Source organism: Poecilia latipinna, unplaced genomic scaffold, assembly GCF_001443285.1.
Source record: "Poecilia latipinna isolate Pla-1442-1.1 unplaced genomic scaffold, P_latipinna-1.0 Scaffold976, whole genome shotgun sequence".
Classification (NCBI taxonomy): domain Eukaryota; kingdom Metazoa; phylum Chordata; class Actinopteri; order Cyprinodontiformes; family Poeciliidae; genus Poecilia; species Poecilia latipinna.
Genome location: NW_015113592.1, coordinates 179,259 through 197,795, shown reverse-complemented (window position 1 = coordinate 197,795; position 18,537 = coordinate 179,259). Strand labels below are relative to the sequence as shown.

Below are 18,537 nucleotides of genomic sequence, written 5' to 3'. Positions count from 1 at the left end.
CATCTGCTTCTATGAGTCATATGTATTTACAGAGTTTCTGTATAGCTTGAGATTTTCTTTTCTTTTATTATTTTTTTTTTACCTGTCCTGCTCTGAATTCATATGTGGTATATATATATTTACATGCTTTTTTAAAAACTTGTTTTTTTAAATAACTTCAATGTCATAACTAGGCATTTTACAAGATAAATCTCATCAATATCTGATTATATTGAATCCAATTGGGTCCAATTCAGTCAAATTTGATCCAGTCCACCCATACAATCAACACAATCGCATATAAACTCAATAAAAGTTGTTGCACAATCAAGTCCCATTCCAGTGGTCAGCTAATGCTAATAGGTCAAACGTTATCCAACAAGAGAAGTGCACTAACTCAAACGTGCTTTCCATCGGAAATTAAAAATAAAGGCTAAACGCATAGTAAATAAAAGCATTAGATCTCACAAACAGCTGTTTCCAGAACGCAATACCAGCACCGCTAGTACTTTCTGTCCGATGAACAAAACCCTTTTATCCAAGATTGTAAGTACATATAATCTCCAGTGACATTTAGCGAATTCCAACTGTGTTTTGTCTCCACAGGATGGTACAGAGGATTCATTCTAAAGAATCCTAATGTCAAGGTAAACAAACTTTTTCTTTTTAAGAAATGTGTTTTATCTCCTTGCTTGTATTGAAACTTTATGAAGCCTGCATCAGGTATGTATTCAAAACCCAACAGCTGCACCAGCTTTCAAACCGTTTTAGTGTTGCCTTACGGTCTCTCCTGAACTCCAACAGTCGGTCATCTTAAAGAGACGCGTAGGAAGGTTTGAAGAGTCGCGCTGCGGTTCTGGCCCGAAACACAGTGGCGCAAATATGAGCGTGATGGAAACAGTGAGCAGAAACGAGCCTCCCCGTCAGAAATGGTCTGTAGCCAAAGATGAAAGGAAGATGGGAGAGGAATGTTAAAAACGCCTGGAAATTCACAGCAATCTGCCTCAGTGGTTGTTTAAAGAGCAAAACATGCAGCGGTGTTGAGTAACCTTTAAAAAGAAAATATTATACAGAGGAAATGCTGGTGTTTTAAAGTGCGTATCTTGTAAGGCTCTTGAAGTTTTACTTTTGACCGTTTCATTTTTTGAAAATTGCAATCTGGAATCACTGTTTTTGAATATACAGGGAGGTTAATATTGCTCACTTAGCTATTCATAGTAGGGACAAGTCTTTTAAAAGACACCATAGAATTGTATTCTACTTGATATTTGTCAAATGACTTATCTTTATTTAAGCGTGTGTTGACATATTTTTTCCAAAATTTGCAATCTTTTGGGTCGGAATACGAGTCTGGTCACATTTACACTTCTTTAGATTAGTTTTAAGACTTGTAGCTGATGATGAAAAGCAGGAAAGATGTAGACTTGTGTGTGAATAGGTGGGAAGAATTTTTAGATAATGGACGGATTAAAAAAAATGTATAGATAAATGATTGTAATGAATTTTGAACAAAAGATGGATGGATAGACGGAAAAATCTAACACTTAGACAACGTGGAACGAGTTGGGTAATATACAGTTTTGTACACGCTTTTCTTGTAAACCTTTAAGAAAAATGTGCATTTTAAGACGGTAGCCGTTCTCATCTTCGTCCTCCTACCTCAAACTTCATTTTATCCACACATACTTAGCTCTAAGTTGTTTATCACACGGACAGTCTCGTGCTAATGGCGCCAGAGGCGAACGGCAACGAGAGCGTTCCAATTAACCTGCCTTTCTCCAATCCAAAGGGAATCTTCCCATGCAGTTACATCCACCTGAAGAACGCCGTGGTGAAGAACAAAGGGTGAGTCTCCGGTTCGCCGTTTCCGTTTGTGAAAGCGACGACTCGTTCTCACGCAAACGTCTTGCAGGCAATTTGAGACCGTGATTCCCGTCGAAGACTCTGTCATCACGGAGATGACGTCGACCCTGAGAGAGTGGGGCGCCATGTGGAAGCAGCTCTACGTGGTAGGGATGATTACATGCATTCAGACCCAATTTCAGTGTGAGTTTATATGGGACTCGGTGATTGGAAAACGGTTAAAGCCGTTTCCGTACCCTTTCATTTGCTGAATTGATTGCGTTTGTGGCCCATTAAGCTATCTGGGGGGCTGATTGAACTGAACTGATGAATACTTTGAGATCGAAGAGCATAGATTCGCTACAAAAAGCAGCAGGGCACTGAAGCTTATTAGCTAAAATCCATTTTTAGCTGGGGGTTTTTCCCCCCCACCTCATTATTGTGACACTTTAAAGGGTGGCTTGTCACTTGTAAATTTTCAAGCTGGCAATGGTTGCATATTTCTACTCAGGCAGTGTCCCTCCATTAATAGGCACCCTTTAAAAAAGCTTTAAAAACACAAATCTTCTACTGTTGGATAATCTGTTGCTTCCCAAACATTTCCTTTCTAATAGATTCTTAAAATATTTTTTTCTTTGTATTTTTTGCAAAGAAAATTATTTAGATTTTTGAAGTCGTTTTGAAGTTGAAGCTGATCTAATTCCACCTGCTCCTCTCTAAATGTGCGATTTTATATACATGTGTATATATGTATATATATAAAATATTCCGTCACGTTTGGCTGCGTCTTGTCTCAAAGCTTTCTTTCCTTCTCCTTCCTCTCCATCACTTTCACCTCCCCGCAGAAGAACGAGGGCGACTTGTTCCATCGGCTCTGGCACGTGATGAATGAAATCTTGGACCTGAGGAGGCAGGTGCTGGTCGGCCACCTAACTCACGACCGAATGAAGGACGTCAAGCAGCACATCACGGCGAGGCTGGACTGGGGCAACGAGTGAGTATCAGGCCGCCGATGTTACGGGTTCGAGATCGGGTACGCCGTCTAAGGCGAGACATTTATTTTGGCGAAACCAGTGCCATTTTAAGGTGCAACTGTGGTTGTGATATAAATTCACGATGTTTGGGAGATGTCACAATAAAAAGTCTTTGGCTTTGCCTGAAAAGTTTGTCCTCTTGTAGATTTTACAGCGAGCCGACTAATCTGTCGTCAGCCCAGCCTCTTCCCGTTCGAGGTAGCAAAAGAAACAGTTGAACCGATAATGTAAGATCCTCGAGCGAGTAACGCCCTGGACTCCACAGGTCATATTTTTCTGCCATTCTTCCGAGGTTGTTGTTGTTGTTGTGGGGGAAAAAAAAAGATTTTCTTTTGATGACTTTTCCATGAAGGTCAGACTCCTGCCGAGTTCAGTCACGTCTTTGATTTGTTTTTCCCAGCAACCCCACGAGCGTCGTCTCGTCAGGTTTTCTTGGTCTCGCCGAGTTCATCTTGACCTTCAGACGCTTCTGTTTTCGGCTCCCTCTTTTATCTCGTCAAAGCTGCGGGATCCTCCTGCTTCGTAGGCAGAAATTGTACACGATCTCCTGCATGTTCTATAAAGTGTTAAATTTGAGTTAAACATGAAAAAGACGTGTTTTCTACCAGGGAAACATTATCCTAAAGATATGATTGATTTAGATATGAAAGAGTTGCGTCTTGCACGAAGGTAAAGTCACATTAACGAGTCTGTTTGTGTGACCTTCAACTTTCCAAAGTGCTTTACACCATGAAAACATAATGCTGTAGTTTATTGGTGTAATGAAGCACCAATAAGCACTTTGCCCAATAGCATCAAAATCATCCAAAATATTGATGCCTTGAGTTAAAGAAGCTCAGTGTTTCGCCTGTTTTGCAGTTTTCTGGGAGATTAGTGGAGCATGCCAACAAAATAAGGGAGTAAATCTACCTCCAGGTCTCTTCAGGTTTGGTCGCGTTCATCTTACCGATTTGGTTCGACTAAACTTCTCTCAGGGGGGCGAAGGAAAAAAAAAAAATCTCTCCTCGCTTTTTGCCTCGGATTATTTCTTACACATTTTTGCAGCTCTGTTCTTCCTCTCCAGCTTTTTCTCGCTTGTCACACGTCTGTCTTTTGTCGTCACCTCCGCTCGCTGTACGCGCGCTCCTCACTCGAATCAAGTCGGTCTCACACAGCCGGCGCTGGCTCCATCCCTCCTGCTGTTTGCCTCTCTCCAATCTCTTACCGCTCAATGCTGATGGGTTAAAAGAAGGAAAAGAAAAAAAAAACCCTCAACTTGTGTCACATCCTCATTCTGTGTGCTTTTTACCTTTTTTATTTTTTTTTTTTCACTCTCCCACTGTTGGCCGTTCTCAAACGTTCACACATCCATCATTAGTGAGAGGGGGACATGTTTGGAGAGTCTCTCTCTGTGGGCCTTTTTCTCTTTTATTGCTGCAAAGGAGACACCTAGCGCTGGATGGTGTTGGTCTGAACCGCAGGAGAAGGGATGATGGGGGAAAAAAAAAAAAATGGTTTTAACTCTCACATTGGGAGAGTTGAGAATCGAGACCGGAGAGGCGCATAAGCGGATATGAGCAACTGCTGAGAGGTGCAGGAGGACAGGGCAAACGGAAAGGAGCTGAAGAAGAAGTGGGACCATTTGTCAGACGGATTTAAAACCCCGACTGAGGTGGCAGTCGTGTTGGTTTTTGCAGCTGCGCGTCACAGTTCAAAGCACTCTGTGTCTGATTTGTCTCATCTGTGTTTGTTTTAGACAACTCTGCTTGGACCTGGTGCCCAGGCGGGAGTTCAGCATGGTGGACCCAGACGAAATCAGCGTAACAGAACTGTACAGACTGGTGAGGACTCCTGATGTTGGTCAAAACCTCATTTATTGTTCACATGGTTGAGGGATTTTTCCCTTTAATGGTTTTTCTACCTGTGTAAGTGTTGGGCTGCAATCTTTCGCCTTATGTTTTACTGACACTGTTGATTTTTTTTCTTTTTTTTTTTTTTTTTTTTTTTTACTTCTAGGTCTAGGAGTCGATATGATATTTAAAAAAATTTTTCCCCCTGACTTCCTTGGTTTCCCTTAATGCACTTTACAAGATGAGCAGGTCCAATTCCTATTAAATCATACAGAGTCCAGTCTGAGCAAAAATCAATTCGACTCAATCATAATGCGATCCAGTTGTATGATCACCATCAGAACCCATTACGTACTGTACAAATTAATCCAACATATCATAGTTAAAACATTTAAAACGCAATGTCAGTAGGTTACAGTTTGTAAATATCTAAAGAAACTCAGTTGATTTAAGCCCTGCACACACAGAGAGAGGAGTAATGTATATTTTTGTGCTGTAGGACAGATTTGCCCGTCCTTCCATATTTTCCTCCTTTTCTCTCCCTCCCCCCCCCTCCCCTCCCTCTGCCTTTTCCTCCAAAATTTTTCCCACCCGTCTTTTCTTGAACCCCATCCACTGTTACCGTGGCAACCACTCCTCTGCCCCGGCTCAGAGCAAAGGAGGGGTGGGGGGGGATTATATCACACGTACTCTCGCTCTGTGTCGGCTTTCGCTTCAGAGAGGGGTAATTGAGGCCCTTAATCCATCTGTTTCATTTCGGTTGTTAGCCGAAACAAAGGCAGCCGTAGTGGATGAAAGCAAAACAACACACCTCTGTTACAAAATAAGCAAATGACTGCAATTCCCAGCTACAGTGAAAAAAAGAAAAAAGAAAGGCACTCGCAGCATGCATCCATGAACAAAGACCCAGAAATGAGATTACACAAAGGCACAATAAACCATGTAAATGCTGTAATTACATCAGTGTTTCTCAGTGAGATCTTAAGTTGTGAAAAAGCCTTCAACTTATACATTTTGTGATCTGTTATTTTGTTGTGGCTTACATAAGAGTTTGGTTTTTTTTTTTATCAGAAAGGAAAACAAAGACTATGTAAAGTTGATGACGCAAAGTTAACAGCAAAAGTAGTGACTTTAATAACTTCCTCCTGGAAAGAGACACTGCAAAACACAAAAGTTAAATGTCCATTCAATGGAAAAATTACACTGATTTAAAGGCCTTCAAAGAAAAGAGACACGGTTAAACCAAGACACAGCAGAATGGATTAACTTTATATGGGAAAGAAAAGAAACTTGGAACCTCCTAAGTTAATAACAGCAATACCTCCATCAATTTCCCAATCCAGGAAGTGGATATAACTAAACATACGAGCACCAACATGTTTGGGCAGGCCGACTTTATGCAGGAGATAAAAACAAAGGCGGCACTCAAATGTTACCTTGATGACGGCCTGTAGCTTGGAGAAACACAAACGTACACAGAATCAGTGGACCAGGAGAGCTTTCTGTGGAAAAGACGATATTAAAACAGTACACATGTAATGTCATACTGGTTGTACAAGTGGCTCTATTTGGGAAAGGTTAACTTCAAGGTCAACAAATCATGTGACATTTGAGCGGAGGCAGGAAAGAAACCTTTAGCTAAGCAGTACAGCCAAGTATTACTATCTAGCTAGTAAATATTTGACGTCCAGAAGTTTGAATGTTGAATTTATCTTGAGAAGTCGGTAACATCGTGCAACATTGAGTCGTAAACTCTTCTGATTTGTCTGTAAAAAAAAAAAAAAAAGACGTGTCTCAGTTTTTCTGTACTTATTCAGAAAGTAAATTAACACCGTTTGAGATTTTGGCTTTAGGGAAAGGATAAGAGGATTACTTTACTGTCAGAAAAGCCTCGGTTTAATTTGCGGCTCTCCGTATTATATTGCCTTCATCCTGGTTGCAAGCAAAAATGTATAAATTTGTTTTGAATTTGACTTCTACAAATAAGTTTTTTCTTCTTCTTCATATATTTATATTAAAAAAAACTTATGTAGAAAGAGACACCGACTTTTTTTTTATTTTTAAAACCACTAATTGGCTCCCTATTCTCAGCCTGAGTCAGCTCACTTGGGATCGTCTCCTACTGCCCAAATGCAATTGAACCTCATACTTCCCACTTAGTCCTTGGAGATTGAGATTAGTTCATTAATTGTGGTGAATCATACAACTGTGAAGGATCACTCAGGCCTGGCACAGGACGTGCTGGCAAAGCTTCCTGTTTGGCATTGCTTGTTGTGGGAGAAGGCCTGCGTTCTCCCAAGATTTTTGGCACCCTTAGTAAAGACATGTAAAAAGAAAAAAAAATCTGAAAAAAAATATATTTTCATATCAGAGGCTTCATATTTTCTCAGTAGTTTCCTTTTCCTGAAAAAAGTCAATGGACATTTGCTTAAATGACCTATTCTCTAAATGAAACGGGCCTTTGTGGTCTAGTCAAAGGCCCGGGAAAAGTTTTGAAAGTTCAACTCTGAAGTTAAAAAAGTATATAAAAAAAATTTATATAATTTTCTAAGAGCAATTATTTTCTAACATGGGACTTTTTTTAAATAGATATATATATTTCCACACCATTTCTCTCCTTGAAATCGTCTAGTGGATGCCTTTTTTTCTTCTTCTTCTTCTTCCAGTCTCGTATTCTTGTTGAATCTCAAACACTGACTTCGATTGAGGCATTTGAAGCAGTGCAGTGCTTTAAGCAAAGCTCTGGTCAATTTTTACGACATGCGGGAAAATGGGTGAATGCGCTCTTGAGTCGTTTATGTTTTTTGGCCACCCACTCCTGGGAAGGCTCACCGATGACTGATATTTTTTCTATTTGGGGGGGGGGGTGGAAGCTCTCTGTGGTTTAATGGAGTCCCACAGAAATTAGAAATGGCTTTGCAACCCTTTAAAGATCGATGTTTCTCAACGACTTTCTCTTCCGATCTCGAATTTCTTTAGGCTGCGGCATGATGTTTAGCTGTGTGCTATGTTTATGTTCTGCTTAAGTGACTGGTTGTGGTTGGTGAAATAAACTCGTCTTTGGAAAATTGTGGTTCATCACAGCTCATTCATGATTTGTTTTGAAGGTTGTTGAGGTCCATGTTTGGCCCCGAAGCAGTGCACCATGGGTAATTTAGTACTTTAAAATAAAGAGGAACAAATCCCTTTGTAAATATTCTGAATAATACAGTATTTTTATTTTTTTTACAGAGCCTTTTCACAACATGGTTGCTAGTGAACTTTATAGCTGCCTCCTGCAACTCTAAACGCTGTTGGGTGAACTTTATTCCCTTTTTACTGCCAGGCTTTACATAACAAAGGTTAAGCATGCTGTTTGAACACGCATCTAAAGGTGTTAAAAAAGCAGAAACTGCAGCGTTGTTGTGGTTTTTAGTGCATGCACAACATTCAATTTGTCCAAAATCTCAATTCGTAGTAGCTATGGATACGATTAAAACAAGACATGCTTCTGAAAATATTAGAAGTAATGCTTTGTCTGGCTAAAAAGCCATAAAGAAAATAGCAGGTACAAACAAAACAAAAAGGGTGAAAAAAAATACATTGAAATAGGTTGTTAGTGACTCATGGTAGACAATTTCTTTGCTCCTGTATTGGCTGTCTTCCCTCTTGTAGTTTTTCCCAACTTCTTGTTTGGTTCACTTTGTATTGTTCTCAAAAATTCCTAAATAATAAATAGACAAAAATGACATCGGCATGTCCAGCTGTCTCCTGCCTTCTTCTTCTTCTCCTTCTCCTCGCCTTGCCGTTGGAATGTCGCCGTGCCCCGTCCTTTGTGTCAAGTCATCCAGAAGCTGACGCATAACCACAGATTGTTCCCATCAGGCAGCCCGAAACGACGCGCTCAAAATAACCTCATAATAAAAACCCAAAGCGTAAATTAGGCATTCCCCCCACCGGAACCAGTCATTTTACGTCAAACTCGGCAGCCCGGCCCCGGCCCGTGTCGTCGCCGAGGCACTGATCCCTTAAAGTCGGCGGCGGGCGCCTTGTTTTTAGATCGTTCCAACAGGTGGCTATTTCTGGGGCCTCAGTCATGCAGGGGGAGACGGGGCTAGACAAAGCATATTTGTCACTTCAAGAGGCCTTGTTGTTGTTGTTTTCGAAATGATTCATGAGCTCATCTTTGCCGGAGTCTCATGTGAATAAGTGGTTTACTCAATGATGTGTTTGTAGCAAAGCTGTTTCCTACAGGACAATGTTTTTCATATTCTTTTCTCGTCGTGCCTGTTTATCACATCTGACTTGCGTCGTGTCTAAGTACGGAGTCTTCTCTTAACGTTTTGACACTCTGGCTGAATTTTCCCATCAAAGCAACACTGACTGTACGAAGCAAATGCCAGTGATTGCTCTGGCATTTGTAAAAGGTTTAGTTTGAACCGTGCTTTGCTTCCCCCCCCAATCAATCTCCGTTCAGTTGTTGTTCCTAGATATTTTCTCCAGCTTTTTTCTTATTTTTTTCCCCCCCTCCAGCTAATTCATCTAGAGAATAATTTCCTAAGGGTACAGATGAGATTTTCTGAAGTGAGGTTCTGTTCACAGGTATAAAACGGTTAATCTACCCACAGTCGGTAACCGTCACGGCAATGACGTTAAGCTACTTTTGCTGTTGAACTCGAAAGTAAATTTTTCGAGGTAGTGTACCTCTAACTGTCTTCCTCTGTGAAACCTGTACTTTAAGCGAAACTACCTGGTGTAAAAATACTGCGGTGTCAAAACTGTTTCACTTAAATCTTTACTGGCTTGTCCTTTTTAACCTTTCCTTTTATATCACAGTTTCACTTTGGCCAGTAGCGTTTTTAATGCTTGCTCTGTAGATCATTTCTGCCTCACAGATTCTCTTTTCCCTTATAAATAATCATTGGGTTTTCTACACGCAATCATGAAACGACCTTGGATTAAAGTTCATAAAACAGAATTAGTTTAAACCGGGGTTTTTTTTTTTTTTTTTTTTTTTTTTTTGGACTAGCTGTTAACTTTGACCTCCAGAACTGACTAATCTCGATTTAAAATAAAAAAAGTCCTGAACTATCCCTGTCGGATCTGTTAGCTTTCCATTAATATTAGAACAGCAGCGGAATTTATTCATGCTGGAGAAATATTAATTTAACAAGTTTCGGAGGTTGTATCTCGGGGACACAGCTTCAGGTTGAGTTTTTGTTGGTGTTTTTTTTAAAAACACAATATGCGACTTTTGCTGATGCAGGTTGTCATTTTGGTAGCAGATTGTTCTTCCCTGTCCTCGACTTGCCCCTGTTGTGTATTTGCAGTTCTTCTTTTTTTTTTTTTTCTTTCTTTTTTAATATTTCTCTCATGTTCAAATTCTTATTTTTACAACCCCTCCCCGCCTCCCGTCCCCCCCCTCAAACCTCCTGTTGTGTGTTTTCACTACAGCAGTGAATTTAAGACATGATTTGGCAGTACCTCCTTTGACCATCTGGTGCTGTTTGTGTGCAGTATTTTTGGACATCGACAGCAGACCGGGATAAACCTCTCATGCTGTTAAGTGAGCAGTAATGCGCATGTTGATCTAGACGGTAGTTGCCGTTCTATGATGCAATCCTGGGCAAGGCCTTACTGCTGGTATCCTATATAGCCTGACCTAATGCAGCATGTAATGACCACCTGCAGACCACATTGAGATGTGACGTTTACTTTCTGTTAATCATGCTCTGCATTAAAAGACCGTATGATCATTTTTGCTCCGAATATAATTTGACCCTTTTGGGGAAAAATCATCAGTAGGGAGGTTGTTACTTTTAGCTGTTTAGATGACATAAAATGCCTTTTTTTTTTTTTAACTTTCATTGGTGTGAACAAGTTTTTTTCAAACCTCTAGTTTTCTTTTGCATAGTCCTATATTCCAACATTTATCATCTTTTGTATTAGGATTTTGTGTGAAAGACCAACAAAAGCAGTGCACAGCTGTGCATTATAATGTTTTGTTGCAGCTGAAAATCCAAAATGTTTGGCATGCGTTTTTAATAACCCCCCTCTGGGTTGTAACTTTTTTTTTTTTTTTTTTTTTTTTTTAATCTCATTTTGGTGTAATTACAGCTTTCACAGCAGCTTTGCTCATCTCAAAATGAAAATGCTGCCCATTCTTCTTTGCAAAGTAGTTTAATTTTGTCCAGATTGGACAGGGAAGACATACAAACAGATATTTGAAAGTTTTCTGGCAGTTCTCTGCCACACACGGTGGATTTGCACGCTGTCCAAAAATGTTTTATAGCCTAATCCAGGCCTGCCTTGTGCCTTCCTTGATCTTCATGTGTGGCATTGTTCTCTAACAAACCACTCAGACTTTTACAAAAGAGCTGCGTTGATACTGAAATTAAATTACAAACAGGTGGGGCGGTTGATAACGCTTGATTTTATTAGGCATCTGAACACCCAACCCATGCTTTCACGTTGCCATGGTTTTTGGTGATACTTGGCATTAGTTCCTCACCATAAATGGCTCTTGCACATTGGCTGGATAATCGTGTTGTCCTTCTTTTAGGCATCGGAGCAAACGGGGCGAACACAAATGCCACCGCCACACTTTTCATCGTCATTTTTGGGCTGCTTCGTTTCGGCCTATCGCCTAAAATCTCAGCGAAACATGTCGGAAGTTTATGACGTGCTGTAAAGTAAATGCACTCCTTTTGAGAAACGCCTCGCTCCGCAACCGGCGGTCTCATTTTCTTCGTAATGAGACCGAGACAAACTCTGAACAATCCAGCTGAAGCTCTCACCATATTACCTTCTGGTGCTGTAGGCAGTCTGGAATATTACAGGCTTTATTACCCCGATCTGTTTTCACTTAATCTATATCTGAGCCTCTTTGGAGGTTTGGATATAAATGCAAATCTGCCTGCAAAGATGGGCGCCCCGCTGTGGGATGTCTCGGGGGGATGTTATTTATCTCTGACTTGGAAATTCAATATTAAATACAGAAGCTAAAATGCGATTGGCTTGTATTTAAAGAACCGAAGCAAATGTGTTGTTTTTTTTCTTCTTCTTCTTCTTCTTCTTTTCCTTCTTCTTCTTCTTCTTTTCCTTCTTCTTCTTCTTCTTTTCCTTCTTCTTCTTTTCCTTCTTCTTCTTCTTCTTTTCCTTCTTCCTCTTCCCCCCCTTTGGTTGTACGTGTTTCTTTCAAGGCTTAAAACTCACAAACTTTTGAACTTTTCTTTCTGTTTTTTTTTTTTAGAACTTGCAAATGTCAGAGATTCTCCAGCTGTTGGAAAGCGATAGGAAAACCTTTTTCTTTTGTTGTTGTTTTTTTAATGTGGTCTTCTCCTGTTTGCTGCAGATGGAACATCGGCATCGTAAGAAGGAGACCGCTACGCCCGCGAGCACCCACCACCTGTTTGTCCATGTGAAGAGCCTGATGAGCGCCAACCTGGGGGAGGAGCTGGAAGTCTTCTTTCACATTTATGACGGACGGGAGAATCGGCCGCTCAGGTGAAAACCCTGCAGCAACACAAACCTCTGTCTGGAAAAGTTGGTCTTTTCCAGCTTTGATTAACTATGGAATTGATTTTGAGTAGATAAAATATGTATGAGAAGATGTTATTTCAATATATTTGTATTTCCAAGCTTAAGTTTTTTTTGTCCTGTGTCTTAAAAAAAAAAACAAAAAACTCATCTCTCAAGCCGGCAAAGCAACAACATAATCAGAAATTGTTTTTGGTTCGCAGTTTCTTTAAATTAGCTGACATTTTCTGTTTGGTCAAATTACAGTCACAAACATTTTTCGCATGGAGCCTCTCATTAAAGTCCACTTGGACACATAAAAGTGGGCGAGGCCGTGCCGTTACTGTTAAATGATGACGTCTGAGCCGCCACATGAAAGAGCCTCTTCACCCATAGAGTCCGCTCCTGCAGCACGAATGGATACGTCCACACATGCCACATCCTCCTGATGAACCGTCACCCCCTCTCCACCAAAAGAGAGAGAGAGAGAGAGGGGACGACGATTAAGCTCCCTAGATTCATAGTTCATAGAGGAGATTCCATTTTATGTCCAAAAAAACAAGAGGCTTTTTAAGGGCAGAGAAAACGAGGGGGCTGAACAGCGAGTGGGCTGAGGAACGAGCTCGGTATCAGCGGAGCTTCTTTTGAAAAAGTCGTGCTTTCGTCTCTTTTGCCTCACAGTATGACAACAGAAACATGAGGGGTGATACTGATAGGACCTAATGTTTTATTACTTTATCTAGGACTCTATTGCAAAAAAGTTGTTTTAACTATAATTCAAGTCAGAAGAATTTTTTTTCTCTTACCACTTGTGTGAATAATTGACTGTTCAGAGGAATGGGCTCGTTTGATAACTGAGCAAAAACACGGAAAAAGGAAAAAAAAAAACATTTGGCTTGTATTACAAGCGGTAATGCCAGTACTATCACTGCTTCAGCCAAAATAGCATTGCATATACTTATTGATGGTATGAGAGGAATTATTCCAGTCTGTGGCTTATGATTTAAATTGTTCAAATTGTTGCTTTTGAGAACTGCAACCTTAATCAGGTCCTGATGCTTTTGAGGCTTCTAAAATGTATTTTTAATTGTAGGAAAAACAACTGCAATTTCAACATTTAAACTTGGAGAAAGCTGAAAGTGGGCCATGCCATTTTTCACAAGCTTTTCATCCGATCTTATTTATTATTTTATATTTTTTTAAGTTTTCAGGGAACTCCAGTTTACTGACAGCGAGCAGAAGCAGAGTCTTACTCTATGCTCTCTGGTGTCTTATTAACAGCGATTTAAATCACGGGAACAGCATATTTTAAATATTTTTAGTGGCTTTCAGTGCTAAAATACTTCAACTGTATGTTCTCTAAAACCAGAAATTATTTAGTCACCACTGTCATGAGCCAGCAGGATTGATTAATGCAGCTCTGCGTACACAAACCAAAGCCACAGTTATGAAAGATTTGAAAGAGTTTCAATTAAAACCCATTAAATCATCATCACTGATCAATTTTTAGCTCTCCCGTTCAAAATAATCATGTCCCCCCCCCCCTCTCTCACTCCTTATTTTACAAGTGCATAATTACTGTCCACTGCTGTGATTATGCTCCACTTGGATCACTTCTCCTTCTGATTTCCCTTCTCTCTGCAGCTCTCCTTTATTTCCTCTTTTTATCTGCTGCCATTGAGCACATTAACCAGACTTAAGTAATCGCACGCTATCCGTTTTGTGACGCATTTGATTTTGAACAAAGGCAGCGATCATGCTAATCACGTCGTTATGCGACGCGCGATACACATCGTTCGTCCAAGTTTACTGCGAGACTCGCGCAAAGGACGCATAAAACAAACGAACGCACTTCCTTACAGATTTCCTCTGCTTTTGCTGTTTCAGATGGTTAAACGGTAATTAAGATTAGGCGGCGATAACTGGAGTAAATATGAAATGCAGAGCTCAGATGATGATGATTAAGTAATTGTTGCCTAAACGCAATAATTCGTTGTGGCATCCTCCTGGTAAGGCCATGCAATTTATCTAAATTTGATTTATATAAAGACTATGGCTCTCTGTAAAAGTTTTTTGCTGGTGTCCTTTGGATTATCACACAAGTGCGCTGGGGATCATCAAGACGTAATTTAGTAAATTTGAGACGGCTGTTCTCTCAAATGGGGGGGGGATGTGATACTTTTTGAATCTTTTCACCTACTTCATGTTTGTCAGACGATTTCTATTTCAGTGGTTCTTTTTGTTTGTTTTGTTTTTGTCCAGTCAGAGTATTTCTCTGTGTAACAAAAACTGCGGTTAATCACAATTAATTCATGATTTAACAAGGGAGTAGTTAATGTTTCCATATACAGCTTTTCTGGGTTGGTTTTTTCACCTAATTAGGGAAAGTTGCCTAATGTATTTACTCTAGTTTCTCTGTCTGGTATTAAAATTAGGTTGAAGCGTTTATAAGAAACAATATAAGTAAAAGTTCAAGATATCTCTACGGGGCAAATACTCTTTCCGAGCTTTTACTATTACTTTAAATTTGCATTAAAAAAAGCTGAAAATAGCAGCAGTGTTGGAATAAAGAGACTCTGAGTTTAGAAGTCCTATTCCCTGTCTTCCCTGTCTGCCACGGCGATTGTTTTCCTTTTTGGAAAACAATCGCCGTGGTAACTCATCAGTGTTGACTGTGAATACGCATGGACAAACACACACACACACACGCACGCACACGCACTTTAACGTAATCCAGCTGGCAGAGCGCCACACTGTTGCTGCTCCTACTGTGTTGTCACTGGTGTTTGTCAGACGATTGCGTGTGCGAGCAGATGGGGTTCTGACCCGTCGCCACAATGCTGCGCCAACTCAAGCAGCCATGGCAGCTTCTTTGGGTCCAGCAGGGACTCCTTGTCAAGCCCTTCGACAGGGTGCGCACACGCTTGCACTTGTCATGCTGTGCCACGCTCACGCCGGTCCTCCACGATTTTTGTTGTTGTTCGTTTTCTTTTGTTATTTTTGCTGTGTAAGTTTTTTTTTTTTTGTGACAATCAAAAGCCAGCTTAAAGGGAACCTATTACGCAAAATTGCCATTCTGCCTGTTTAAACACTGCCATTTGGATCTTAACTGCTTATAAAACAGCCCAAGATCTTAAAAAAAAAAAACCCACCCAGTTGTATTTTCTCTTTTTTCCTATTTTTGGCAAACAGTTACTGCTGTTTCAAGAACCTCCTAAATTATCCTAGCAACCCCAACGGAGCTCCAGCATGTTACGCTGTACAATGGCTGCTGGAAAAGACAGGCGTTTTGACTAACCAATAAGAAACCATATGCTGCATTCCTGTTGGTTGTGCAGAAGGCTCTACTTCTGCTTGTCAAAGATGTACGGTTACACAGTTGCGCATTTGTTTGCAGACGTTTTCACATGCGAGTGAACACGTTGAGTTCGGAGCGGCGTGACCGGCAGCAGCAGCAGCTTATTTGGATTGAAAGTGACAAGACACCCTTAAACAAAAGCAGCCAAAGATAGGCAGAATTGATCTGACTAAAATCTCTTGATCTAAGAATGATTTTGTGCAAAAAAAAAAAATAAAAATCTAATAAACATGTTTTCACCTGTTCAGGGAAGCATAATAGGTCACTTTTAAAAATCCTTTCTTCCAGGACTCCATTGCTACCTGCAGGAGTTTTTTTTCCTTTTCTTTGCACCATCTATTCTTGTATTGATTTTTTTCTTCAAATTTGAGGTATATTCTTCTTTTTTTTTTAGGTGTGCTCTTGTCAGTTTTCCATTTAGCCTCAAGTGTCGCATTTAAAATCTCCTTTTCTGATTGGAAGGCACAGTGGGAGTGAATTTAACCTTTTTTTGCACGTCCGTTGCTCGGTACAACCGATCCTCAGCCTCCCCAGCCCTTATCGGGTGAGCTCCCTGCTCCTGATGCAATTAGCCGAGGGGAGCAGCAAGCGCCTTCAGACCCCAGTGGGGAGGGAAAACGGCCACTCTGGCTATGCTAATGCGAGGGGGTGATGGAGGCAGATAAGGTCCCACCGGGGGCGGAACGTGGCTCCCCTTGGTTCTGGTGATCAACACGCTGCAGCTGCGAGACAGAAGATTTGCCGGCGAGGGAGGGTTCGCGTCGCGTCAAGGGCAGGATCGGCCAGAGCCTCCGCGTTCGCTGGAGCGGTAGTCAATTGGTGGCTGGGGTTTTTCGACAATGAGACCACTAATTAGGGTTTGGGGAGCGCACGCAGAAATCTCACGTCTGTACGCGAAGGCATCCGTCTCCATATGGTTGGGAGAAATGGTGTGTAAAGTCGCAGAGAGAGAGAGAGGGAGAGGCTAATGAGGAACAACAGCCTTGAAATCAATCTGACGGCAGACCGACTCGTTCCAATACTGTTGATTTTAAAAAGGGAAAACTTTACAGAAGGAATACATGTATGAAAAATCATAAGAGCTTGTATAATTAATTATCAGGAGCATAATTAATTCAGGCATGAGCACCCACTGCCCTACATACACAACGCATTCAGCTTCACCTCATATTTACATCAGCGGAAATCTTTTGGATTCTGTCGTGACTTTAAATGCACGGTTCTCGTGTAGTTTAAGCTGTTCGACTGCAAAATATGCACAAATATTTATTCTTGTAGATGTTTCCCCATTGTGTGAAAGTTTACCTTTCTTCCCTCCTTTCATATTTTCAGCCTGCGCTGCATTTTTATATTTTTATTTGTCTGCTTTATTGTCTAAAATAGCCTAAAAATAACTGAGCACTTGATTAATTCCAATACAAAAGAGAGTGGGAAAATAAATATAAGAATTTGGGAAATGGATTTTTGCATCTTAATCTCTGTGTGCAGCTCTTGGTGTGCTGGATTAAACCTATAGGATCTGTTCAGATGCGCCTACTGTAGCTGGTGGAAGCTAGCGGGGCTAGCGGCCTTACCCATTGTCGAGCGCTGGCGAATTACAAGGTTTTCTCTCTGCTTATCTGTAGACTGTGAAAGTCACCTAACTGGATTAGCCCTCAGTTCGTCAGCCAGGATGAGAGGCGCCCAGCAGGACATGGCTGCTGCCTCGCTTAAAATGCACAATATAAAAGGCGGGAGGATGAAGTACAGAGGAGAAAAAAAAAAGAGTGCCAAGATTCCCTTTTTTTTTTTTTTTTTGCATGACATTCAATTTCAAAGGCGGCCTGGTGCATTTGAGGTCAGAGTTGTTTCGTTTTCACATATTTCTTGTTTTATTCATTAGGTGCAGATGTTCACATCAGGGATGTTGTGCAGACTGGAATTTTGGAGGCTTTTCGAATTGTGCTGAAAATGATCCGCGCTTGAACAGAACTCGGCCGGTTTTGTTTCTGTAAGCAGAAAAGATGAAAAGTGAAACGCTTCAAGAAGGAAGAGAGAAACTGCAACTTATTAGAGCATTTCTAAGTAAAAGAAACCCATCCACAAGGCCAACTTATCCATGATGGCAGCATTAGGATATGGGATTTAAAAAAAAAGTATTTTTGAACTTTTGGTCAAATCCGCATGGCTAAAAAAAAGATGCCATTGATATAACTGTGGTAATATGACTGTATAAAATGTCTGAAATTAATTTAACATTTTTATCTTGATCGTCCGATTAAGATAAAAATGTTTCCCGTTTCTTTCTTCCGTTATTGTAACGGCAGGCCGGCATATGAACCACCAAAGGCGTCGGTATTTACAAATCAGACTTTTACCAACCCAAAGAAAACTCCGTCACCCGTCAGACGTTTTTCCAGATAATCTGTGTTGGGAATTGGAAGATCACACTCTCCATCTTTCCTCTCGGCTTGCCTTTCTGCCGCCTCATATTCCATTTCAGAGCGCTACGGCTTGCGGTTTGATCTTTGAAGTGATTCCTCCGATGCCTGCTGCTCAGCACTTGACATTTCTGACACGGTTTCTAATCTTTATTCTGTTCCTGCTCGCAGAGTAACTTGGACACACTCGTTTCTTTTTTTTTTTCCTGCACGACAGTCAGCATATGCTCCTGACCTCCTTAATCATTTTGTGTGTGTGTGTGTGTGTGTGTGTGTGTGCTCTCTCCCTCCGTCTGTCTCCTCTCCTACAGCGAACGCTTCTTTGTCAGGCTGAATAAAAACGGCTTGCCCAAGTGGCCTGAGAAGACGGAAAGACAATGCACGCTGTTTGTGGTGAGTATTGTCAGGGAGCGATTGTGTGCAAATGTTTCATACGGTAAAGTAAAAAGCAGCAGAGCGTTTGAGTCCTGTTTTTCTTTCAGGATTTGGGAAGCAGCGACCTACGGAAAGACGTCTACATTGTCGTACACATCATAAGAATTGGTAGGAATTAATTTTTTTTTAATGTTCATCTAATG

At 40.8% G+C, this 18,537-nt stretch overlaps 1 protein-coding gene across 5 annotated transcripts in view; it reads left to right on the top strand.

Moving 5' to 3' along the window:
* Nucleotides 1-18,537, top strand: part of dock4b (dedicator of cytokinesis 4b) — a 203,359-nt gene that overhangs the window by 104,762 nt on the left and 80,060 nt on the right. For all 5 annotated transcript variants that reach the window (XM_015050131.1, XM_015050132.1, XM_015050133.1 and 2 more), the window contains 8 exons: nucleotides 586-626; nucleotides 1,769-1,824; nucleotides 1,892-1,988; nucleotides 2,667-2,815; nucleotides 4,591-4,675; nucleotides 12,018-12,169; nucleotides 18,271-18,352; nucleotides 18,442-18,502. In XM_015050131.1, the coding sequence (XP_014905617.1) occupies nucleotides 586-626; nucleotides 1,769-1,824; nucleotides 1,892-1,988; nucleotides 2,667-2,815; nucleotides 4,591-4,675; nucleotides 12,018-12,169; nucleotides 18,271-18,352; nucleotides 18,442-18,502 (723 nt within the window). The remainder of the gene's footprint in view (nucleotides 1-585; nucleotides 627-1,768; nucleotides 1,825-1,891; nucleotides 1,989-2,666; nucleotides 2,816-4,590; nucleotides 4,676-12,017; nucleotides 12,170-18,270; nucleotides 18,353-18,441; nucleotides 18,503-18,537) is intronic.